We start from the raw sequence: 25,881 nt of genomic DNA, 5'->3' as shown, positions 1-25,881 counted from the left end.
GCAGGCAGCGCAGTGGTAAAGTAAAACAGCCGGCTGAGGTCCTCGACCGAACGATTTATTCTTCCGCAATCGCATGGTACGATTGTAGAGCAGCGAATGCATTCACCTCCTCGTCATGACGCACAGGCGACCCGCGACTACTGAGTCAAAACTTGCCCTTTGACGTCAAACGTTGTTTTGATTCTTCCATTCCGCCAGTCTGAATTCCTGTCTGGCTGCTTGGACCGCAACACGCCAGACATCTTCTTCTTCTATCGTTTTCCTTGCGCCGGCTTTACTGTGCGTTTTTCGCTGCTCTTAAAATGCGAAATTTCGCTTTTATTTTGTTTGTCTGTTTCACTTCTTCAAACGAGCGAGCGGGACGGAGGAGCCACATGCTGGGCACGTTCACCGCTTTGTTTCCAGCACTGTTTCGGCTTCGCTGCATTCGAAGTGTTTGCTTCTTTTCCTTATCGGCCACCAGGGGGCGGCAGACCGGCAAACCTCGCGCCACACGCGATGAGGTGAAGAATTGCAAGCTGTTCGGGGCTGGCCGACGGAGCGAGGACGCGACCTGGGTCCACCAAAATTCGACCTCTGACCCACGGTTGCTTCAGCATAGGTGAGACGGTGCCACGTTGGGTCGCCGTGAGTTGAACAGTTAGAGCTTGTGATCCGCCTCACTCCCTTGTACGGCTGTCTGCGCTGTTAAATGTGTTATGCACGAACTGAACAACCTCCCAATTACGCGCTCCGCGCGCCTTCGGCGTCCCTTTTAACCATTGCTGGCACCAGGTGATCCGCACCATTGCTGACTACACATAAGAAGGAAATTGTAATTGTAAACAGACTGGTACACATGCGTGGTTGTGTTCGAACTACGATAGATTTAATATGTCATGTATATTGAATTCTGTTAAAATGGTGTAAATGATCAGGCATGGTACTGACCGCAATTATTGCAGCTTTGTAAACTGCCTCGCGATTCGAGGTAGCCCCGACACTATCGACGTCAATGTTGTTGATCGGAAACTCTGTGTATGAAGCCCACAAACGCTGCTCGGGGCTACAAATCTGCGAGCGCTGTAATTTGAGGGTAACCTGAAACAGCAGAGTGAAAAACGCTGACTGAAACGCAGTTCCTTGTTCTTTACTACCATCGCCCTTTCGATTAGCATATATTTCAATGCAACCTTCAAAACGAGCTGCATTAGTTTATTTACTTGTTTGTTTTTTAGTTTCGGCGATGCAAAATTTTATTGCAGGAATTCGGCACTCTCACTCACTCACTCACTCACTCACTCACTCACTCACTCACTCACTCACTCACTCACTCACTCACTCACTCACTCACTCACTCACTCACTCACTCACTCACTCACTCACTCAGTCACTCACTCACTCACTCACTCACTCACTCACTCACTCACTCACTCACTCACTCACTCACTCACTCACTCACTCACTCACTCACTCACTCACTCACTCACTCACTCACTTCACTTCACTAAAAAAGGAAAATGAAGCTATACAAAAATAAAACGTGAACAGCAACTAATGGCAACCGCGAGAATCACATGCCACTCATTAACTCGCTCACAAAATTAAGGGGAAAATTAATGCGAAAAGTTAGTGGCCTAAACGGCGTTCGGCGCCTGTCACTCATTCACTCACTGACGAAATAAATACAGAAGGAAACGAAGAAAGAGTGCACGCGGCTGAAACATGGCTTCGCGACGTTTATTCTGCAGCGGCATGCCATGGACTTGGACACTTTCACGTTCCTGCTGGACGCCGGGTTTCACTTCGTGTACGCCGTGACGTCAGCTATCGAGTTCATCATCTACTTCAACAACGGTTTTGGCAGCACAGCCGACGTCTTCGGGCTCGCCTTCTGTGCCGTCGTTTTCGTCTTCCACGCGCTCCAGCTCAGGTGCGCTCGCGCGTCCCGCGGCTACACGCGCTGCTTTACCACGCTGGTCTGCCTGGGGTGCTGTTCTGGAACATTCCGCCATTTTCCTTGGGGCGTGACGTAGGCTCGACGCGTACGTGGCGCCTACGTGACGTAGGCTCAAACGTGAGCTCCCGATTCGATTTCGTGACCTGGAGCAACCTCGAATTTTTTCACAAGAAAGTGCTATAAAAACAATGAACCTAACACTCTTCGTCACGCGGAACTGTTGCAAATCGATGTTTTAGAATCTGATTTAGCTACAAACCTTGCATTCACACTGTTGTCGTGAAGTTTATGGCGAGAAAAAGTTAGAAAATCATCACTACTATTGAACGCAAGAAATGTTAGCGGCTTCTTAAGGAGTTTGCAGCAACATACACAGTGAATTTCATCCTGACACAAGGATTCGCTTATAAGTATACCGGATGTTTCGGCGACCACTTGCAAATTTTTTTTAATATTGCCTGCGGCAGATAGTACAATTCTAATCCATGAGCCGGTCTACTCAAAGAGGCGGACATTACTTGCACAAAAAAATTGAAATGCATAATCGACTAATTAACATAAGTTCACTATAATTAAGCTTCTAACTAATTATCTTATGGCACATATTGCAGTTTACAAATTCTAGCCGGGGAGTTCTCAGGGGGGATCCACTTGGAAAGAATTCTCAGGATGACCCTCGTTTCAAGATATTCTCCGAACATTGCGGAGAGATGCATTGGCATTCCCGTTACCTTTGTGCTTCAATGCATAAAATATGACCTTTCGCTAAGAAAGTAAGTGGAACGACAATGCATTTTTACCACAAGTTTGACGGCGATTATCTTTTTTCAAGTGGCTATGCCTTGCAGTCTCACCCGCTAGAATTTGTAAAGTGCAATATGTGCCATACGGTAATTAGATAAAAACATAATTAGTTATTTTTTGTTAATTAGTTGATTATGCACTAATGTTTTGTGCAAGTAATGTCCACCTCTTCGAGGATAGACCAGCTTATGGACTAGAATTGTGCTATCTGACACACACAATTAAAAAAATTGTTGGAAGTGTTCTCTGAAACAATCTGTATATTCACTGTCTGTTACACTTCGCTCTTCGAAGAGTCAGGACGTGTGTCGAGTGCACTCCTGAATAACACTTTACAATGTGGCGAACGCGGTTTATATAATCGATACGGGACCTCACAGAGATGCGACGAAATGCTTGCGCATTTTTCTCGAATTTACCGCTAAATCACCACAGATTTTTTGTTTTACCTTGCTCCGTGTTTGCTTGGCCTATAGGCACTCCGAATTCAATGTGTTTTGCTGTAAAATAAAAAAAAAGAAAACTGACAGAATTAATACCTCTGTTAAATGGATCGGCCATGACACGAATATGGAATGGGCATGCTGTATATACAAAGCGTTTACTGTTACACAGACGACGCACATTATAATGCACAGCAGTACCTTATACATATTTCACTTGCAGTATTTTCAGCTCCATCGCACCGTATACAGAGACCTGCGTTTTCCCCTCAATATCCATAAAAAATGCTACTTCTCGCTGCTCTGTTCTTGCTCAAATTTTACAATAAGATCGCATTTATCGTCCAGATCGTTCAATGTAACACATCACTGTTGCATGCCTTGTTCATAAAGAAAATGCGAATTTGTCTTCGTCTGCGTCTCTCTTAGGAAGCCGCCGGCGGGGGAGGGAAGCCAAATTAACGCAGGCGCGCACAGGGACCTTTCACTTAGTGACGCATGACTTGTTTCTTCTTTCAACAGAGACCGTCACGTGGTGTGACGGTCGCTTCCGGCATTGTAGATAAAGATAGAGTAATCGACGCGATGGCATGTACGGCACCATTGCTGCTTGCTGCACTTCTATAATTTGACGAGACAGAGATATACGTATGCTAGTAGCGTCTGCAATGAGGTTACTGCGCCCGTGGAGACGTGTACAGAGTTGAAGCCGCAGGTTAACTTATCTTATCAAGCAGCGACGTTGGTCGAATTGGCGCGCATGCCACTCTGATGCTCCCCACGTTCACATGTCTGCGGTTTCTTTTTTTTTTTTTTCAAGTCAAGAGATGTCGCTTTAGTCAGAAGGGCGCAGACCACAGTAGCCTGTTTCAGCTCACTGAAAGTAACGCTCAAAATAGGAACAGCTCAGCTAAACTTCTAATAACAGGTACATTAAGGGGGAAGAAAAAGGGGAAGAAATCTGGCAGTCCTGTCGGCGTAACTTCACCCGCGCTTGCTTCAGCGCCGTCACATCTTTTATTCATAAAGTACATTCTCACGGTGTTTTGCTCAACTGACAGGAGCTCCCTTCCTTGCGTTCCTCTCCGTCGCAAGAATGTCGTTGTTTTCGCAAGTATATTCCGTAGGTGCCCATTTTTCTTCTTTTCTGCTCCCTGTTTCATCCGTGAGTAGTTGCTTCTATTTTTTTTTAACTTTTCTTCGTTGCGTGCAAGTTAGCTCTTTGGCCAGCGTTCCTTTAATTCTAGGTTATTTACTTCTCCGCAGAACAGATATCCGTTGATAAACGACGTCGTTCCGCGACAATTGTGTACGGGTATACTGAGAATTGCGGGAGTTTGACGCATTACCCGAGTTTTGTGACGTCACGAAGCCGGCGTTTTCGCTTTGAGGGTGACGTACTGTGTTGAGGTTCGAATTAGCATTGACCGTACGGAATTATTGATCGGGTGCAGAAATTTCAGTATACACTGGTGTTTTCTCCTTCCACCGTCATCGAGATTTCATCTCCGCGCAGTGGTCTCAAAACGGACCCACGAACCCGCGATGAACAACAGAACCTCATAACACGCTGCAGAAATCGATGACATCATGATTGGGAAGGTCATCTTAGCAATTAATAAAGTGAATACAACTATAGAGACTTTTAACTCATCCCTTTCTCATTGATTCGTGCGAACGATCCTACATTTCGGCCTTGTGTGATGCCTTATAAGGAGCGTGTAAATACTTATAGTCGCGCTGAATAACGCATGATGTTAAAACAGTACATGTAAACGGCAACAGGATAGTTGAAAAAGAAATGGAGACGTTTAAGTGTGTATTGGCTTAGCCTTGCTGCCAGCAACAATGAAGAAGAAAGAAAACGGTCTAATACTAATAAGGCATTGATCTGGGTAAGCTGAAATGACGAATACAGGTTAGCTTTCAGCTCAGAAAGCACAAAACACACGGGAAACACACAGCGATCTGTCCACCTTTATTTTTTGCTTGTGTGTTTGTTTTGAAGTTTCCGTACATTAAGAGGCTACAATTCTTCGAGATAACCGAAACTGACATTATCCAAGGGTAGTTTTGATATCAAGTGCTTTATTTGCAGTGCAGAAATGACGTCTCCCACTTTGAGTATACTTATTCGTACAAGCAGCCGGCGTACCACGACTGCCTAATACAGCGTGCTGAACAAAGAAGCGGAAGCGCTTCCAATAGCCAGTCACATACGTTGCTCATAGAGGCTGCATTGTAATACAGCACCTATGATATACTATGAGCAAGACGAGAACAAGGTGAGAGTAGGAACCAACGTTCTGACAAGTGGACTTTTCTTCAAGGCAACATATGCCTTGAAATAAAATGATATCATGATACTGTGCCAGTCAATCAGCACCGAGAACTTTTAGTGGCGCCCTCTCGCGTGTGACGTCGACTGAGGGACTGCGCGCTCCCGCTCTACGCGTGCGCTCGCTACACGAAGGATGCTCGACTCGTTCGGTCGACCTGCCCTGTCCGAGTTCTTTTTTTTTTTTTATGAGTCGACATTTTTGTAGTACGGTATGCACGGAATATTCCGGAACATTATTACACACGAAGTCAAGCGGAGTCGCCGTCGGAACCATGCTTACCTCCGTATTCTAGAATGTTCCTCTACCCAACACTCCACCTCGACTCAGTGATCATGATGATGATGATGATAATTTATTGGCATCCCCTTTGAAACGAGGCGATGACAAATAGTCACCTGTCCTGTTCAAGTATGTCAGTCAGGTATGCTATACATGTTTTTATCTAGCATTTTTGTGTACATCTCAATCTTTTTTTCCCCTCCAAATATACCTTGTACCGCTACCTATGACTAAGAGATCAGGTCGTATCAATCTCTTCCCTGCTTTTTTCCACCCATACTCTAAACGTATCTTGCTTATCTCGACTGCTGACACATACACATGCCTCATCTAGTTCCGAATATTTGCTCCGTCATGTATTGGTCCTTAGGCAACCGGCTCGAGCCTCGGTACTGCGCATTGTGCTGTCGTACAAGTTTTCCCTTCAATTTCTTTCTTCAAGAAAGTTGATGACAGCGCTGCCTCTCAACAGAAGAGGCAGCGCTTCATTGACACATCGCGGCAACTTTTAAAAAGCGTAGCGCCTTCTTCAGTCGAGGGGCGGCGCTGTGCTCAACTCGCTGAAGCACAGGTTTTTACAGGTCTCACCGGGTGAAGGCATTTACCCGGTATTTACCCGGGTTCGGGAATTGCCACCCCCCCCCCCCCCCCCCCCTGAGGCCGACTTAACCACCCCTTTTGATTAACCATTTTTCTTTCCCTGCGCATTTGAGTACTGCAACTAAGATGGAAGAAGAGCGGGGAAGAAATTAACAGGACCTGATCCATTACGGCATATAGGTACCTATACAAGGTAGACCATAGAGGTTTTAAGGAAGAGATAAAATAATAAGGTTACAAAATGAGACTGACAAAATGCTAGATAGATTACCTGATTAGCCCAAGCAAGCTAGGTGACTATTTGCCGCCGCGCCGTTTCAAAGGGGATGCCAATAAATCATCATAGCCATCATGGAATGGAGGAAGAGCTTCGAGTCGATGATTGCTTGAGAATACGGGAGTCAGTCTGGATTGCTCTCTGTGTCATCTGCTAGCCATCGGAGTGTACGCGTATATGTGCGGCCAGGCTATCTTTTCAAGACTGTTGTGTGGTCCTGACGCATTCATAATGGCTATCGACCCTTTTTTGACGATGTGTTGCAGCATTTGGCATTCAGCTGTGCAGCAAAATGCGGTATTTTGCGGGAATGTAGCACTAGGTAAATGATGAATCAGCACCTTTAAGTGGTCCGGCATGATGCAAACCGAACCTGCTCAGGAAGCACGAAGAAATTAGGAAAACAGGAAATATGGTGGCTGAATTAGAGCACTGCACGGGCTCGGGCTTACCCGAAAGCCCGGGCCCGGCCCGGCCCACGGGCCGGGCCGGGTAGAGCAGTTTTTTCACGGGCTTGGGCCGGGCTCGGGCACGGCGTGTGCTTTTTGACCCGGGCCCGGGCCGGGCTCGGGCTTTCTGGTGGTGTGCATGTAACGTGCAGGGAGTTATTCTCGGGCGTCTCAACTCTGAAAAACATTATTTTTCGGTCTCGGGCCGGGTTCGGGCCCATTTCGAGTTGGGCTCGGGCCGGGCTCGGGCCTAAGGTAAAGGGGTATGGAGGGCCGGGCCGGGCGGGTAACGTAGATTATTTCTGGGCCATAAAAGTTTTGATCAGGCTCGGGCGGGCAGCCCAACGTAAAAACGGGCCCGGGCCGGGCCCGGGCTGAAAAAATCGGCCCGTGCAGTGCTCTAGGCTGAATATCAAATTCCAAGTTTGCCGAACACGTCCTGCGTCTTTCATTTACGAAAGGAATGTTCTCCACAAAAAAAAAAAAATGAAAAAAAGAAAGCAAGCTTAATGTATACAATGAGAGTGTATTTATTAATGCACTCGGAAGGTTGGTTTCAAAACCAAAAAACCGACCAAATTCTCATCGAAGCGCTATTGTGTACATTGCAATGCTTATACCGCCGACCGTCCATCCAAAAGTTTGCGGCGGTTACGAAATGTCTGGAACGTTTAGCAGAAGAGCGGATAAGTCTAATAAGCAAAGTAGAGCTAGGCAGGGTTGGGCTTCAGGGCTGGCCCGCGCATGAAAATAAAAATTGATTACGTCCACCATGACTCAGCAGGGTCACTGCTGAGCGTAACCCGACTCTTGATCTTCGCTCCTGCCATTGTTAGCTGTCGGTCTATAACTCACACCCTTACACCCTTTTTTGTTGTAAGGGCGCGAGTTGTAGACAGATTTACACTCTTTCATTTTTAAGGGTGTAAAATATTTTTACAGTGCACCCGTCATGGCTCAGCACAGGACAGCGCGCACACACACACACACACACACACGCACACACACACGCACACGCACACGCACACGCACACGCACGCACACACACACACACACACGCACACACACACACGCACGCACGCACACACACACACACACACACACACACACACACACACACACACACACACACACACACACACACACACACACACACACACACACACACACACACACACACACACGCACGCACGCACGCACGCACGCACACACACACACACACGCACGCACGCACACATTGATATATATATATATATATATATATATATATATATATATATATATATATATATATATATATATATAACAAGTCGGCGTATACGTATAGCCATCTGTAGTGCCGCTACAGATGCGCCTTTCACCGACTCTGCTCTCTACGGAATTATGCAACGAAACAACAAAATTCTACCTGCAGCTTGTCTTTGGCTTGTTCTCCCATTTTCGTGCTCGGATCTTCTCCACTAAGAGCACTTGTTCTCGAGCAACCGAGTTGTTGGGCGCGTTTGCTATCTAACGCCAACATTACTTACGCGCTGTCGCGTTATGGGGCTTCGTGGTGTCTCAAGGTTTAAATGCAGTGTTCCCGTGGTAAAGCTGGATCACGATTCTCCACCGTCTGGGTTGGCGGTTGCAGGGTGCGTTTGTCGCGGAACTCCGCTGCGCGTCTGTTGTTGAGATGAGCCGAAATTTACTTTTCTCCCATGGGTAATACACTTTCGCAATGCTTTGACCTTGCAAACCTATTACTGACTGTTTTCACTGTTTCTATGACACTCAGCGGTCGCAGCTTCTGCGGTAACAAATAGTCCCAAATGTTTTTTTTTGTGTTATTTTTTCGGCCAGACGAGCTTTCGTGAAACCGTTGACTTCATAATGGCCCATGGTTGTTGCCGACTCGTGCACACGTTCACTCGCTTCCCCTGTAGGTTCTATCAGCAGCACATCACCATACAGCAGGTGAACGCGCCCCAGTGAGCCAAGATGGCCGCCATGGAGGCGGACATGCAGCAGCTGGACGCCATCTTCCACATCTACTGCGCCTTCTGTGCCGTCATCAAGGTGCGCGTTGCTTCTCGTTCTACCCGGTTTCTTTTATTTTACTTTAATTATCTTCAGACATGCGTTCAATGCAATGCAACATGCCAACTAGGTGTGGCAGAAGGAGAGAGGCAAAGCGTATACGTCTTGACGAGGACTACACACCCCGGTCATGGATGGGATAGCAGTGGGTGAGCAGAACGCAACAGCGCAGTTGAAGTGATCAGATAAACATACATAGGTGCGCAGAAGTGAACGAATACCGTTACAATAAACATTACGGAGGGAGTGGTCATATAGCTATGCCAAATGCGTGGCAAATGCAGCTGGAAATAAAACGGTTTAAACTATGCAGAAGACAAGGGTACACAGAAAATATCAAATGCGCAGAAAGCGAAAGCAACACTAGCCCAATACAACTCGACCGGGATCAAAAGTAATCTGCGCTTATCGTTCAGCTCCATGCAACGGAACAATAGCTACGGTTTCTCTGACTTCGTTCGAGTACGGCCACTCGATCAAAACGCACCGTGGTTTAAGGGACGCGTGCAGCGTGAACTAGCTATTTATCCATAACTGACGCGTCCGAACTCTGTCAACTGCACCGAGAAGTGTTCGTGCACCCGTGCTGTAACTCCACATACTTACCGCAGCTCCAGAACACGTAGCCAGCCTACACACCCTCACGAAAATGTAGATTAGTCTATACAAAGTCTGTGAACGTTTTTCTCAATAGATTATCTGTAGGCCATCAGTGGTGTTATAGCCTTGAATGCTCTACCCACTAAGAACTGTAGCTTTTATGCACGCAACCCGCTTGGAAGCCCATCGATCACAGTCTTCCAAAGAAGATATTACCACTGATATTACCGCAGTTTTAACAATTTGATGTTCATGTCTCACCTTAATGATATGAAGTGGCATGTAAAACATTTCGCCAGGCTAACATTTCCAGCTCTTATTAAAAATATTTATGTATATATCTCTCTCTCTTTCTGTACAGGCAGGAGAACAAGCTTGTAATGAGACAAGATCACCTACTAGAAGTTTATAGGAAATCCGTAGACCATCTAAAATAAATTTTATAGGGCCGATGAGCGGATACAGTAGTTAATAGTATACCAGGTAGTGGTATCACATGTTGCATTTATGAGACGCGACCTGTCATCGTCCAACTCTAGGCTCAATGTACAAGACACAAGGCACTCCACAAGCGCGTAATTGAAGGACTACCAAGAGAAACCCAGCCACCAACGGGAAGATTCGACTGCATAGCAAACAGAAAGGTCTCCCTTCTGTGGGCTAAGCCCGCCGAATTCCTCTGTATGACGAAGACGGACCACGCTACCACCTCCAAACGGGAGCGTACACGAAGACGCAATGTCTTTTGCACACGCCTTTAACGCTAGAAGAAATTGGGACAATTAAATAAACACACAAAGTCACTGCTAATCAGAAATCCACCATCTGCAAAGTGCGATGCATAGCCGCGTGTACGACGTTACAGGTATGCCTGTGCTCGGATGCGCTTGAACAAAGAGCGCTTGAACTACACGTGCAGCCGAGGGTTGGCGCGCCAAGGAAAAAAAGAAACATTACACCAATGTCTCGTCGTCATTTTGAATAAGATTTCATCTTTGCAGTGCAAGTGGCTAGCGTATGTTGAATGGCATAGTAGCAGCGTCATCTGGCCAGCGCATACAGGTATCACCCACAAGGTACCGCTGTCACCATGTTCAATCATGTTCCCTGGTTCACTCATTAAGACAGCGGCCGGTCTGCCCCAATGTTAATCAGTGAACCAGGGAACATGACTTCAATTTAAAGAAAAATGAACTCGCGCATTTGCCCGCGCACTGCAAGGTCTGCAAATGTGAGTCGCGTTTTCAAAAGATAAAAGATTCTCGGCAGGAGCAAGTATCAGACAGCTCGGGAATTATTGGAAGCTTTCCATATATAAAAAAAGAGGGGGAGACTGTATTAGCGATACGTAAATACAGTTGTTTAACTCGGAGACTAGTTTCTTTGAAAGCTGGTTGCCCCTATAGGTGTGAATGATGCTGTCAGCGCATGCGCTTTTCTGTATATTTATTCCAGGGTTGCGCCTGAAATAAATCAGTTGGGAGAGCCGCCTGTGCCTTTGCTTTTTGTACGTGTGTTGTGCTTTTTGCGGCAGTTATGTCACTCAACAATTGCAGTCTTTGGACCAAAATCAATAGCAGCTGAATTAGAAATGTAGAAAGTTTTGTAAACGTAAAACTAACGAGAAACATTGCTCGTTTGCCACACGGCGCAATGCAGGTCCTCGGTGTTTTGTTCGCCAGTGGGAAGGACGATTTCCGCGTCGCCAACTTCGTACGCCACTTCGTGCTGCTGGCGTTTCACGGCTTGAGACTTCGGTAAGCCATGATAATTGTGGCTATAGAGGCATCTATGTTAAACCCTGTATAGCAAGAGGTAATGACACTGTTTGACATGGCACTGAGGTGCCCCCAAGAAGTTTATGCGGTGCCGGTGAGTACATGCGTGATACCGAGTGTGCCGGTGCAGCATATTCCACACGCTGCGAATCAGGGTGTCTATAGCCTTCTATAGCCCGTAAATGGCGTGAAGCGTGTGGCCGCTTTTTCGGTGCAACGCGAGTTTCCAAACTGTGTTTGCAATGCATTTTTTCAAAAGACTGCCATGACACAGCACCATGCAAGATACTTGCTCGGCCTGATAGCGCAGATAAAAATAAGATACCCGGCGGGAGCTGTAAAACACGTCAATATTTGGTGCCTGTAGCACATTTAGAGGTGCCGCTGACTATTCCAGTTGTGTACGTAAAAAATGTTCTCGAATATATTAAAGCTCTCACACGTCCCCCTGAAAACAGCAACCTCGGTAAGCGAAGTCTGCAAGACGCCCGTGAAATGTTTCTGCACTGCCTCACCAGCGGGTGCTGAGGTTTACTGCACCACTTCTGCACCACGCCTCCAACACAGCGCAATCGAGAAGCTGAGTGCGCGTGGGTATGTTTTTGCATCGGGGAATCGAGGGCTGCGGTGGCAGAACACTGTAAACTTGTGTAGGAAGCGCAATTAACCACGCGAGAGTCGAACCGAATCAGTTTGTGTGAAAGGAAAGCCTATAAGTTCCAACCTGAGAAATACTGGCACACCTCCTTTGCCAGCGCTGGAACTTCGAAGTTGAGAGGTGGTTCGTTCAAACAACCTGTTGTAGGGAAAGACCCAGTTTGTATTATTTTAAACTGTACTCTATACGATTTGTCGATTACCCAAACAGTACTTACTTCAAACTGTCTCGGTCTCGCTGTGCAATCCTGGTGTCTCCTGGTCAGTTCAGATGGTAGAGCGACTGCCTTGCAATAGCCTTGGTCCCGGGTTCGATACCCAGAACAGGACCAATTCTTCTTCTGAGAAACCCGGTATGGTTTTCCTATAGCTACGTGCCACTGTCCGGGTGGATTACAATTTTTTTTATTTCATTTAACCGATAGCTTGTGATGGCGCTGTAGTCTCCGGACCAGCGCAATGTAAATTGCAGGTTATCCGTAGGAGGAGTACACTCGTACAGTTCAATGCAGACTGTGTGTCGGTGTACTTCTCACGAAGATCTCACAAATAACCCGGAGTCTCGACTTTTAGCGACTGCGGATCGCCTGACGAAAGCCGCAATCAGTGATACCTACAAGTTTAAGGATTTACAGCTTCGGACAGACCAATGAAAAGATAAACTCGACATTGGTGAATTAGAACGCAAGCTCGCATTGCAGTCTTGCAAAAATTTACACGCACAAACGTAGACGTGCACTGAAGTGCTGGAACTCCTAGCTGCTAGGAGTAGCGCTGGTCGTGAAATCTAACACTCGTTCGAGACAGTGCGTAGAACTCTTAATAGTCGCCAATGTTAAACTCATCGGCTGGCATGGACATCTCACCAGCGACATGCTATCGCGCCCAGTGTGAGCTACAACGCGCGATCGCGCTTTGCCACGCGCTTTCGCGTTTTACTGAGCGTGATAGTAAATGTGACAAATGTGGTTTAGATTGTGCAACATTAGACAATTTTTTTATCACATCCTGGCTGATCACAGGGCCGCAGGATATCGCCGCTAACGCTGTTTTTCACGACTACATCTGCGGCATTTCTGTATATTCCTGTACAATTTTGTGCCTGCGCTATGCTGAAAAACTCTGTTATTGCTGAAGTGAAAAGGAATTAACGAATTTGAGCAAGACAGCTGATGTGCATAAGAGACGAACTTTTGTGTTATAGAACAAGTATATAAAGTTCTAGGGAAGGAGAAGCTAGTTCGAGTAAGACAAAATGGAAGTGAAGTAACCACGAAATTTTCAGATACAGAGTGGCTACGACTTTATGCAGGGCAGCTGCAATTAGCGTGGGTCTGCAGTACATTGGTACGAGTGATTCATAGTGACGCTGCATGGTTGTGACAAGTGTGCACGCTTGAGAAAGAAGTAGCGACAGCTAGAAGTGTATCTGGAGAGCACTTCTTGTCTATATGTCAATGGCGCTTGTCTAGTCTTCAGCTGAATGCCAACTTCGTTGTTGTTTCTCTACCGTCCTGCAGACAAATGTGATGCTCAATATGAAGACCAGGCAAGACACGGACATCGGGCCTAATCTTTTTGATCAGCAGCAACGGACAAGCGTTACCGCTGTCTGCGTTGTAGATAAGTCGAGCGGAAAGGGTGGTGAGTATCTGCCACTGGCATCTTTATGCTCGAAAACGAAAACGAAAAAAAAAAAAAACTGCTATACAGCTTTCTCCTACTTTGTCAGTTGCTTCCTGGAATCTCCCCCCCCCGGTTCCCTTCAGAACTAAGTAGATTCGAAGTGTCGAAGTTTTCGTCGCTTGTTGTTTTTGTTTTCAGTCATATAACATGAACAGCTCGCCTCCGCCGAGCAAGGAATTTTAATTTCACGGTCAAACGGCCAGACGCATTTAATCGAGGCTGAAACGACGATAAAGAAGTTTTAGCCAAGCAACTGCGTCAGAGCAACGTAAGGAGAACGTACACGATGACGTCGACGCAACGCGAAATTTGACGGGCTCGTTACTTTTCGAAAGTTATCGGCCACCACAGAAGCAGTATTCGGTCACCGACTGATTTGAACGCCCGAAAAGGTTTGAACACCTGGGGAATAATTCCTCGGCAGGAAGCTTTTGGAGAGTCTGTGGTCGAGCGTCGTTCAGTTGACTGAGGGGAAACGCTTCATTACTATTCAATTCGATATAGGTTCAACTTATTCTACTTTATGGGAAAAAAGTACCCAGTGGAGATATCGAATAACATGACTAATCTGCAGATTCTCACCCCAATTTAGGCCTCTATGAGTGCTTGAATACAAATGAGGTTTTTCGCCTTGGAGCATACGGTGTTTCAACGGGCGCTGTGTACTTTGCTGCAAAGTGTGCTGCTGTTTCAGTACTTGGGATAGCGAGGCGTGGAAAGTTGTGAGCATTATACGGTTCTGATACATCTAACGTTGCCTGCCGTCTCTCGTCCCTCATGTCCTATAGATAAGGTGGAACAGTTAATTCTGGCTAGGAATTGGAAGAAAGCCGCAAGCAGCCTTAGAATAAGATAACAACAAACACATGTAATCAAAGGGTAAGGAGCCGTTATAGTATTCGTTACACCGATGGGACACTACAGACACGCAATTCGCATAAGTGTCATGTGTAAAGACCAATGATATCATAATAAGGCATCACAATAACGCATCGGGCTGCTAAAGTTGTAGAGTTCCCCACGGCCCTCACTGTGGCATGTGTTGAGGAGGGATGAGAGAATGCAAACTAAGATTTTCCTGCTAGTTTGTTCATATCTGTTGAAAAAAGCACTGAGTGCAGAATGAAGACGAAGACATATTTTTAGATAGACAAGACAAACATTGGTCTTTAAGGTGTGTTTCTTCCTCTATATTAGTCTTAATATAGCGTTAATCTTTTCGATAAATGAGAGAATAGTCTGAGACCTAAACAACCTTTAAATGGAACGAATGAATGAATGAATGAATGAATGAATGAATGAATGAATTGTGAGTGGGTAAATTAATGGGCAGGGCGGACGAATGAATGAATATAAGGATGGGTGGATGAATCCGTGAATGGGCGAGTGAGTGATTGGTTAAGTGGGTAGGTGGTTGAGAGAGTAAGATAATGGGTGGATGAATGTACGTAATGTTGGGTGGGCAAATGTTTTAGTTTATGAATGGAATCTGGGTGGATGGATGAACGGATGTTTCCTCTCTGTTTCGGCGTGGCGACATACGACACCTCGCCAGAAAGAAAAATATCACAGAATAAAAATTTTCTTTCGCCTTCGCAGGTCTATTCTATCTTGCAGTTTCCTCTTAACTCACACTACTGCATATAATTTTCCACTTAGGTGCTTTTAAATATTGTGCGTCTGTGGTTTCCTTATTTAGTTGGAACTGGAAGGCAGTGCGCTATATGTTATATGTTGAATTGCTTTTCTATCCTGCGTGTAGCAGGCGGCGTATACACTATTAACAGTGTAAATTTCTGTAAAACTATAGCACTTGGCATTCAAGCAACCAAGCTTTGTTTCAAGCCAAGCTTTGTTTCATGCAGTAAATCGTAATGCAATAATTGTATTGTAAATCTTTTTTAGCTAGTCTTCCCGTAAGTGTTCCAGGTCGGCTTATCTTGCCCCTCATTTTAGTCCCAACGTGTGTTCTCGTCATTTCTCACTGTTTGCTGCAATGTTACGCGTGTGTTTAGTGCCTTACTGTGGCGCCCATAATTTACCCCTGATCTATCATTGCCACTCTGGTGAGCCGTCCTACGTATGCCTGCGTGCTTTCATGTCGCCGCGTACCCGTCGTGGCGGCGTTGTGGCTTTGGCGTTCCGCTGCTAAACCCGAGGGCGCGGGATTGAATCCCGCGGTCGCCGCGACCGCATTTCGACGGGGGGAGATGCAAAAAACGCCTGTGTACCGTGCATTGGGTGCACGTTAAAATAGTCCCAGTCGGTCAAAATTAATCCGGAGTCACCCGCTACGGCTGTGCCTCATTATCATATCGTAGTTTTGGCACGCAAAACGCTAGAATTAATCAATGCGAAATCATTATATGGCTCACGAGGCGGGAAATCCGGTGCTGGTGTGACCGTGCACGCCATGGTCCGGAAAGGCTACACGAACCCACGACCATTTGTTGTAGTCTAACCCACGATCTTTGATGTTAATTAAGGCGAAGTTAATTTAGCCACAGTTAATTAAGGCACTCGAGACCACCACATTCGGTGGGAGTCGAACCCACGACCTTGCGTTGTGCGCACCTCGTGACCGACATCGTTGGTCACGTCGCGGCGCTTCTGCTGACGCGACCACAAATGGTCGCGGGTTCGTAGCCTTTTCGGACCATGACGTGGACACGCCAACGCCGGATTTCCCGCCTCGTGCGCCATGCAATGCTTTCGCGCATTCATCCACGTAGGGCTAACTAAGTGCCCCTTGGATTTATTTTCATGTCACCGGCGCGCAGGGACCCACTGCCCCGCCAGCAGCAGCGGCCGAGGCCATGAGCCTGTTGCGATGGGAGACGCTGTTCTTTCTGAGCGACGAGGTGTTCCACATGGTTCGGGCCGCCTCCGACCTGGGCGTGGTGATGGACGCCTGCGTGTACGGCATCCCCAGCATGACCGCCCTGGTGCGCGTCATGGCCTCGCTCTTCCTGGTCGCCTTCCACGCGCTCTACCTCGGGTGAGCACGCGGACGCGACCTTTTGCGTGTTTTTTGAGACTAAAAAATGGGGGCCCTCCGGCGTGCGCGCCCTCTGATATTCGCGATGGCGTTCTTCCTTACGATACGCGCAACTTGCTCTTTCCGTGAAACGGGTGGACTATCCTGGACATTGTAATATTCCACCATGTTGTCAAATTCGGCATCTTGTAAGCTCTGATTGGCCTAGAGGTTGACTTCGTGGTAGCGCGCGCCTCTCTGATAGGTTCAAAATGGCGCCATTAAATGATTAAAAGAATATTGCGAAACTTGAAGATGTCCAGAATAGCATCCCTGGTTATATTTTGTGGGAGTTCGATAGCTATATGCTTGCTTGCCGTCGCGTCATTGACCTCTTCGTGCTGGTGTGAAGCTTTTCTTGCTTCACCTTCATATTTTTTTCTGGCAACTCTGTGTCTTTGTGACGGTAGGAGTAAGTATGTAGAAATTAAAGAAAGAAAGAAAGAAAGAAAGAAAGAAAGAAAGAAAGAAAGAAAGAAAGAAAGAAAGAAAGAAAGAAAGAAAGAAAGAAAGAAAGAAAAAGAAAAAGTGGATGCAGGACATAAGAGACGGATCGACAATGGAATGCAGCACCGAGAAGCGGATGCGAAAAGCGTCAAGCGACCAGGGGCAAACTGGCCAACTGTAGACAAGCTTAATTAGCGCGTGGTTTGCGTCTAAGGACTTCGGTGACGCATGTGATGTGTGGGATAGGTTTAATGTTGTCTTACTACCAAGCACTTGTTGTATACTTGTCAAATTCTTGGAAAACATTGTCACATTGTCACTACAGTGTAGTTGCATTTTGGCTGACGCCAGTCTTCTTCATTATCCCACCAATGGCGCGAAGAACAGCGCAAACTTTATTACCTAATTGCAAGAACAACTGAAGCGGCTTTTCTACGTGCAACCACAACAGAGTTTAATCTTTGTTCCCACTTGCATATAAATTTGAGGAGCGGTTGCTGAAGAAAGTTTGGTCGTTCGGGCGTAGGGGCACATCTCTTTATATTGGTCGGCTGGCGAAGCCAAGTGACGCAAGATGCCTTTTATTCTTTTTTTAAATGTAGTACTTCAACACAACAATATTCAATTCAAAGACGGGGACGAAAAGAGCGTGACACGGCACCAGTACTCACAAACGGTGATACAACCACAGCAAATGGTGCACCGCGAATCTAACGTGGCCGGCCTGCTAGCTGCCGGGCTAGATACATCAATTCCTTATCTTACAGATAACCAGTGATCATCCTCGCACATCCGTCGCCCATATGCGCTGCTTTTGCAGACTCGATAATTAATCTCTCGAGTGCCTTGATGAGCAGTCCTGGCCATTGCGAAACAGTCTTTCATCAAAAGCTGGCAGCCGCAGTCACGAACATGAGATGCGAAGATTGTCTGGCACGCAGCTGTTGGCGCCGTAATTATGTTCGCGGATGATTTCGTGTAGGCTGGCGTTCCACCTGGTCGACGTTCTTTCTTTGTTTCAAGTTTGTTCTTACTTTCCCGCATGTCAAATGAATAAGTTATAAACAACGCCTTCAGCGCAGACTCCGTACTTCTTTCATACTGCATTTTTTGTTCGGTGCCATTTCCTGCGGTAATCTGCAGGGACGGGACGGGGGCCGAGTTCGCGCATCTTTTCGTTCCTGAGAAGTGGTTATTATTTGCCGAGTGATATTGTTAACAATATTTTCCATATCATGATTTATCAGCGCATTTATCGAGCAAACCGCTCTTTTGTGTGGCGTACTAAGTCCTTTGTGAATATGGGCCGTATTCAAGAAAGTTTACTGCTCGTAAGAACTGTTCGTAATTGACTGCCCGCACTAATGCTATGATTCCCAATTGACTAGCGCTTGCTCTTACTAGCAGTTCCAGCAGACGAGCTTCTTTACGAATATCAGCATATTTTCATCTCAACAGAAAATGAAATCCGAACGCTATCTATAACACAGTGCGCGTTCTTTTGGGGTCTTCACATTGTGCAGTCTATAACGTGCTCTTGGGACAAAGAAACGACAACGCAGTAGTGCAGACAATGACAAGATCATTTATTGCACCTTTCATACACCAATGCCAGCTAGCCGAATTGCTACCAATAGAACATGCCGACGCGCGGGGACGAATCGAAGAATACCGACTCTCCGGGACAAGATATCGAGTAAATATGTTCGCCCCCATGCTGGACATCAACGCCTAATCGTTCACGTGTACAGTCGCGCGAACGGTGGCGCGTTCGAACCGACTGAGTTCGCCCATCCCTGTGCCCCGCTCCGCAGCCTCGCGAGACGCGCCCGCAGAGCATGTCGCCAGGCGCGGGAAACGTCCGCGCACTCAGCCGACCCCAGATCAAAGAGGAAGGGGCTACTCCCTTTGCTAACTCCGCCGTTATGTGGCGTTAGCAGCACAGCACTCGCGCCATCTCTCGCACTATTTTGCAACCACAGCGACCGCCGGCGGCGCTCGGATGAGTGGTGAAGCCGAATTACAGGAGATGCGAGAGCCATGCGGAGAGAACAATATAAGGGGGTGCAAGAGAGTCGAGCGTCCCCACAACATAAAATAGAAAGAAAGAAAATAAAAAAATCACGATTGTATGTTTGTTTTAATTCGCTGCGGGAAATTCGTTCCTGTACCATTATATTTATAAAATTTTTAATTAAAATGTCTGTAGTTCACAGAAGACCTTTAGCCGAGCCTTGCTGCACCTCTGCATTACTTCAGGGTGCCAAAAGGGTGTCATGTGCAAATTCCGTCGAGCGGCCGGTGGGAAATTGGTCAACTATCCACGCGACCTGTCACCAGATGGCAATTGCTTTGGCGTTCTATCGCCTTGTAGCTCTTGCGCTGTCAAACGAGTTCTTTTCTTGGCGGTTTGCTCCAAAGCATTGCTTGGGCACGTCATACAGACACAGTCGGCTTCGGATGTCATCCTGCTGTTGGTTCATGTGGAAAGCGAACGGAATAATTTTTTGTCATGCACTACATCATTTTTTTCGAAACATTGACACGTTATTAGAGCACAATAACATGCATATTAAGGCATATGAAGTAACATTCATACGAAGGGATGAAATGACAGTTTCCTGCCTTTTTCCCCCCTGGTCAATCAGTTTCTCCTAGCAAGAAACTGTTCTTTATAGGTGGCAAGATAAGAATCAGCGCGTGAGTAATAATATTTTTGTTACTTTTAATTTAATTTGCCTTACGTTATAATTAAACAAACTTTCAAAACATTCAATGCAACATAATAACTTTTAAGGCCATAAAATTTATAGATTAATTGATTTAAAGAAGAAAGTTTGAATATTGTGTAATGAAGAAGAAGAATAGGAAGCAAGCAGTAGAGGGGCGTTGTCGTCGATGTAGAACGCGAACTCAGATCACGAGCTGTTGGCACCGAGACCGTTGTTCCCTTGGAGCTGCGTTGGTTTTTCGGCTGTAGCTTTCTGTTGATAAATCCCCTTATCAAAGTGGTGGAGGTGCTGGGTACCCTCCTCAGACCTGGAGCTCCGAAGCCGCACGTTGCCCAACGCCGCTCCGACAATGCCTGATAACGCCCCTCTACTGCTTGCTTCCTGTTCTTCTTCTTCATTACAATAACTTTTCGTTGCCTTCGGTAACGAGCAAAGGTATATTGAACTGGGATTAGATAAAAACACGCATTGCAAGTACACGACGCGAACTAATTCTGAATTATTTCGCGCAGTGTATTTTCTCGTCGTTAATTTTAGATGCAACAGTTTGCGAAGTAAAACGGCAAAGCGAGTTCACGGGTTCTGAAGGCAGCCCAAGCACGTCTGCGCTGCTTACATCCAAACTGCGTTTATGGCACAAAGGAAGCCAAGTGTAGAGGCACAGCTCTTAATGTGTAGAAACTCTTGCTCTGAGGACATCGTCGTGGAATCTACGATGTTGTTGGAGGGCCACTGAGTCAGTAAACCTATAATTAAGTATTCTCTTAGTAACGTCTGTTAGTATAGATGTTAACGTTAATACTGAACAATATCTTGGTGCACTTAACCTTACGAAGCCGTGAAGTGGTTTGACGTGTCCCTAACATCCCAGCGTCTTCAATACAGTATCACGATCTCTTCGGGGCGGCTTGGACGATACTTGGACGGAATGCTGGTGTGATGCTTCGTAAATTAAAGTTGACTCTCACCTGCGCCGCGACTATATTGAGCACCCGCGAAACTGCCATGAAGAGCGTTGTGCTATAACTGTATACGTACACGCAGCGCGCTTGCCGATATCGTCATGCGTGCCCGAGCGCAGCTGCTTCGGTGGAGGCTCTTATGGCTCTCCTAAAAGCGCACGAGGCACAACTACGGAACGGCGCGACTCCTTCTAGTCCTTTCAACATAAAATAAAAAAATAAAGATAGTTTTTGGAATGAATAGGCCAGTTGCTGGAAAAAGAAAGGGACAAGGTAGTGAAACAGCTAGCTACGAACTTATTTCCATTTTGCGCGAACACGCAAGTAAATGATTCACAGCCGTCGCTGCTGCAGCTGATGCTGCTGCTGTGCCGATGGCGCGCGGACGTAAATATCCGTGCGTATGTGTCCGACACGCGAAGGTGTGGTTAAGTACCATGCCGCTGCGTCCTTTCGGTTGTTGTCAGTTTGCATGCAGGTTGTGCTACAGGCACAGCGTTTGGAACTTGATGCTGCCAGTAAGCTTGAAACTGGCCAATACAGTGCGTAATGTCGATGAACCCGGAGACTAAGCGACACTAGCTGCCAGGAGCATGAGAATACACGACTCTCCCCCCCACGTGCACCGGACAAGCTGTATACTCCTGTGATACGCGAATTGTATCATGTCCCCTCATCCGTCTATTCTTTTTGCTCGCCTACCCTTGTTCACCGTTGTGACCACTTTACTATTCCCAATGTCTCCTTTACTTGATACCTGTGACGTCGTTCGTTTTTCATTGAGACGCACAGCTCCTGTTGCTGAGAGCTTTGCGAATAGATGGCGATGGCAGCCGACAAAACTTCTGTCGTGTTCGGAAAGTTAGTTTTCTTATGAAGCAGTATTTTCCTTCAAACTACTACTTTTCTTTCTCTTATTCTAATGTGCCAGATTATAGAATCATTTTAATGCATCCCAAGCGGCCAGGTACGGCGGCCGTGGGGGATATAAAGGCGGCATCCGGCATTCGTAGCTTGCGTGATGAAAGCATGCGTGATGTTCTCGAAATCAAAGGCAAGGAATTTAGGTTACAAGCGCCTGCCGCAACCGGTGCTCGCAGCCGGCCATGGTTGTAGTTACTGCGCAGGGTGACCCAGCTAACAATAGCCAAGCTCTTAAAAAATAAAATATAGAATATACGAGGACGCAACACATATATTATTCTGCAGTCCTCCACTACGGCGTGCCTCGTACGTAATCAGATCACAGGCACACGCAAAGCAGAGCAGAGCAGAGCTGATGGAAACTGACGGTGGTCTGTCTCGAAAAGGCAGGACACGTGTAAAGTGAGCTGCTGAACGACACTTTGCAATGTCGTAATGCTAACGCATTTATCTCGTTGGAAGGAGGACTGTCTCTCGTTGGAAGTTGGGAGGCGGCCCGCGGTAGCCTCATTTTATAACACTCCAAGCGCATTTTTGCCGTCGTCGTCGCCGTCGTCGTCACCGTGAGGTTCCATATAAAGTCCAACGGCGATAAAACCATCGCCGCGCGCCGTACGCTGTGTGTGCGAGTGAAAGCGGCGAGGCTGAGCCGGCAACCGCAGCTTAATATCGCGCACGCGAGAGAGGAAGGCGGCCGGAAGCGCCCGAACCGGAAGCGCGCGGTCTTCGTTCGCGCGCGAGTCACGTGGAGGAGGCGACGCAGACAGTGGGGTCTGGTCTTGCGGCTGCTGCTCACAGAGCGGCCGTGCGGGCGCCGTATCTTGAAAGCGATCAGCGATGTGGCCGAAGTGTGCGCCCGCGGGGGCCTCATCTTCAAAGCGATCTGCGAATGGGTACAAAGTGCATGCGCCGAGTGCCGGTAGCTTCCTATGCGCGGTGCTTTCGACGTTTAGTTCGCGTTGAAGCGAGAGCCAGCGCGAAGGTCAATTCGCTCGTTGCCAGTGGCGCGCTTTCTCACTCCCACGTTATGACGAGTTTCCGCGGTCATCGAGCGAGATGTGTTGTTTACCGGTGCGCGCGTGACACCGTGCTTGTTTATTTATTTAGTCAGCGAATATTTACAACTTTATACGGCCGGTAAAACTACTTCTTTACTTCGTATCGCTGTCTACTAATTTGCTATCGCAATCGATGCTTCGCCTTTCGGGCGAAACTGTGACATTTTTAAAGTAAATTCGGCTCCCTCATCCGAAAAAAATTTTTTTTCGTCCATTTGCATTTTCATTTGCCTTATTTCTACATTTCCATGAAACGTCTTCAATGCCTGTTACTTCGTGTGGTTGTGACTAACAAAAAATCGAGACGCTCGGATACGCTTACTCATCCCCATCACCCGCCATGATGATTTGGCGGCTATGGCGTTGCGCTAGCACAAAATGGCGGGCATCAAATTCCGGATGTGGTGGCCGCATTTAGATGGGGGAGAAATGCAAGAACGCCCGTGTTCCGCGCACTGTGTGCACGTTGAAGATCCCCAGGAGGCCAAAATTTACGGTGTCTCCCACTATACGGCGTGCCTCATAATCATATCGTGGTTTTGGCACGATGTGCTGGATAAGCTGAATTTCAGCTCATCCCCACGTACACATATCTCAAAGTTCAGTGTTCTGTTTTTTTTATGGATAATTATGCACACATCGTCCACGTCAGCGCATGAATGTTTCCGGAGCTCAGTGAGAATACGCTCGCTCGGGTCGCTTAGCCTTCATTACTGATGGGGCTTTGCGTGCTTCCCCCTGAGGTTCCACAGGGGACTTGGAGGGACGCCGTGACGGAGGAGTCTGGATTCACTTTGACCACATTGCGGTTCTTTAACGCGAACCTAAATCTAGTGGCACAGGAGTGTTCTCGCATTCCGCCTCCAACAGGAATGCAAGCGACCGCGGGCAGGAATCGGCCACGAATCACGACTTCGTGCTCTGCAGCAGAACTTCTCCTATAGCCCCAGGACGACCGCGGCGGATATTGTAGCCTTCATTCAAAAAAGCGTGCGCGAACTCCGCGCCTCTACAGAAAAAAAAAAATAACGATAGCAACAACGCCGCTTAAGGACGGCTAAAATCTGCCCTGCGATCAATGTCGCACGATGTGTGTATGTGTGTGTCCGTGACATAGATGCAGTGTAATGCTTACTGCAATAAAAATGTAAAAACCAAACAAGACAATGCACGAACAACGAAACAAGGAATCAAACTAATAAAAGAAAAAAAAAAAGCATGCTTCGCCGCCACTGCTAATACCCGAGCTGGGAATCTTAACCGGCTCATTAACTTCGCACTTCCTCGCGTTCTCTTGCCGGGCTGCTGGGTTCGGGTCGATTCACTTCGCCCTCCAAAATTTCTCCACTGTGCGTGCGAGGCACGCACTGATCAAGGCGACCAAGGTGGCGAGGGCATCATGGTCGGCAGGCCTCGTTATAAGCGAGCCATGCATGTGGTTGACGTGGCATTGGGCCACGTCGTGGCTTCGGAAGGTCGAGATTGGCATCGCGCTGTGCGCGACGATGTGTAGCTGTCGCTCGCGGTTGCGTTTCCGCGATTAGAAGAGGGTCTGTACGCTGCCGGCAGGTCGTACTCTATGCTTTATCGCCGGCTCGCGCCTTTCGCGCCCGGGGAGGTTGTTGTTTACGCGAGCGATTGTGCTCGAGTTCTTATTTCAGGATGCTGGCGCGGGGTGTATAAAAGGCCCCGAGAGCTTCCGGGACACTTTCGCAGGATGTGTGCGGTCTGTCGCGAAAGTTGCCAGGCCAAATGCTATAGCTTTGCTACCATCTCAGGATTCAAAGCGATAAGCTCAGACAACAAAGCGAACCGCGGCAGCCACATTTCGATGGAGTGGAAGGGTCAAATGAGAAAACGCTTGTGTGCTTAAATTTAGGTGCACGTTAAAGAACCGCTGGTGCTCAAAATTAATGCGGAGCCTTCGACAACGGCGTCTCTCACAGCCGAAGTGTTACTGTGGGACGTTAAACCCCACAATTTAATTTTGCGACACCTTTTCGAACAGCATCAAGTATATAGTCGGGACGCAAAGAAAATTTGAAGCTTGCGTGGGGGGCTGCAAAGAACGGACATGTCTTTCCGGCCAATAGCGTAACGTTCCTTACAAAAGTCGTTGCGGAAACGTTGTTGTCTTTCTACTGGCTTTAACCGACGTTCTGTTGAGGTGCGACTGAACGTAATCCATATCTTTTGCAAGGGACGTGGCAATTGCGCACGTCTCGATGCTGCCGCATGATGCATCACGCTGACTTTTCTCTCCCTTACTCTTTCTCTCTCTCTCTTCTGGTTCAGCGAAATTAATTTCGTGTTAATTTTGTGCAGCAACTTATGCGTAACAAACAAAGCTTTTATAAATATTTTCATTCGTAAGAATTGTTTGCTTGCCTCCTTTACTATAGTGTCATGGTAGCATATGCTCAATACAACGACTGACACCTGTTTGCAAAAACAGGTGTCAGTGCTTCATTTTCTTGTAATGCATTTATTTTTCTTCACGGCGTGGAAACCTAACAAGTGAAACAGCAGCGCACTTCAGTGCAGATTTCAAATGCTTCATTTTTCGAATCTACAGTGCAAGGCACAATGTTTCTGGCATAAGGTTATGGTATGAGTGTTGGCAGACTTGTTCAATACTGCAATTACAACGTACCCTCTACATCATTAGTTCAAAAGTTATTTAGCAAAATATTGTTAATTGATAATTGTATTGACAGTTATCGCGCTCATTCTGATGTCCACCGCTGCCGTGCAACTTCGCCAGTAAAGATGATCCTTTTGTCTCAAA

At 47.0% G+C, this 25,881-nt stretch overlaps 1 protein-coding gene across 2 annotated transcripts in view; it reads left to right on the top strand.

The window, feature by feature from the left end:
• Window positions 1-466: 466 nt before the first annotated feature.
• LOC119448084 (bromodomain testis-specific protein-like) overlaps window positions 467-25,881 on the top strand; it is a 35,028-nt gene continuing 9,613 nt past the window's right edge. The window contains exons 1-6 of one of the 2 annotated variants that reach the window (XM_049666794.1): window positions 467-601; window positions 1,731-1,912; window positions 9,059-9,191; window positions 11,472-11,569; window positions 13,768-13,891; window positions 16,714-16,931. In XM_049666794.1, the coding sequence (XP_049522751.1) occupies window positions 16,750-16,931 (182 nt within the window). In that variant the 5' untranslated portion in view covers window positions 467-601; window positions 1,731-1,912; window positions 9,059-9,191; ... (1 more) ...; window positions 13,768-13,891; window positions 16,714-16,749. Of the gene's footprint in view, window positions 602-1,730; window positions 1,913-9,058; window positions 9,192-11,313; window positions 11,570-13,767; window positions 13,892-16,713; window positions 16,932-25,881 lie in introns of those variants that run through there. The other variant, XM_049666795.1, reaches the window with a different exon arrangement.

Source organism: Dermacentor silvarum, chromosome 4, assembly GCF_013339745.2.
Source record: "Dermacentor silvarum isolate Dsil-2018 chromosome 4, BIME_Dsil_1.4, whole genome shotgun sequence".
In the NCBI taxonomy this organism is placed as follows: Eukaryota; Metazoa; Arthropoda; class Arachnida; order Ixodida; family Ixodidae; genus Dermacentor; species Dermacentor silvarum.
The sequence above is the reverse complement of the archived record's forward strand: the minus strand, read 5'-3'. Positions and strand labels throughout refer to the sequence as shown.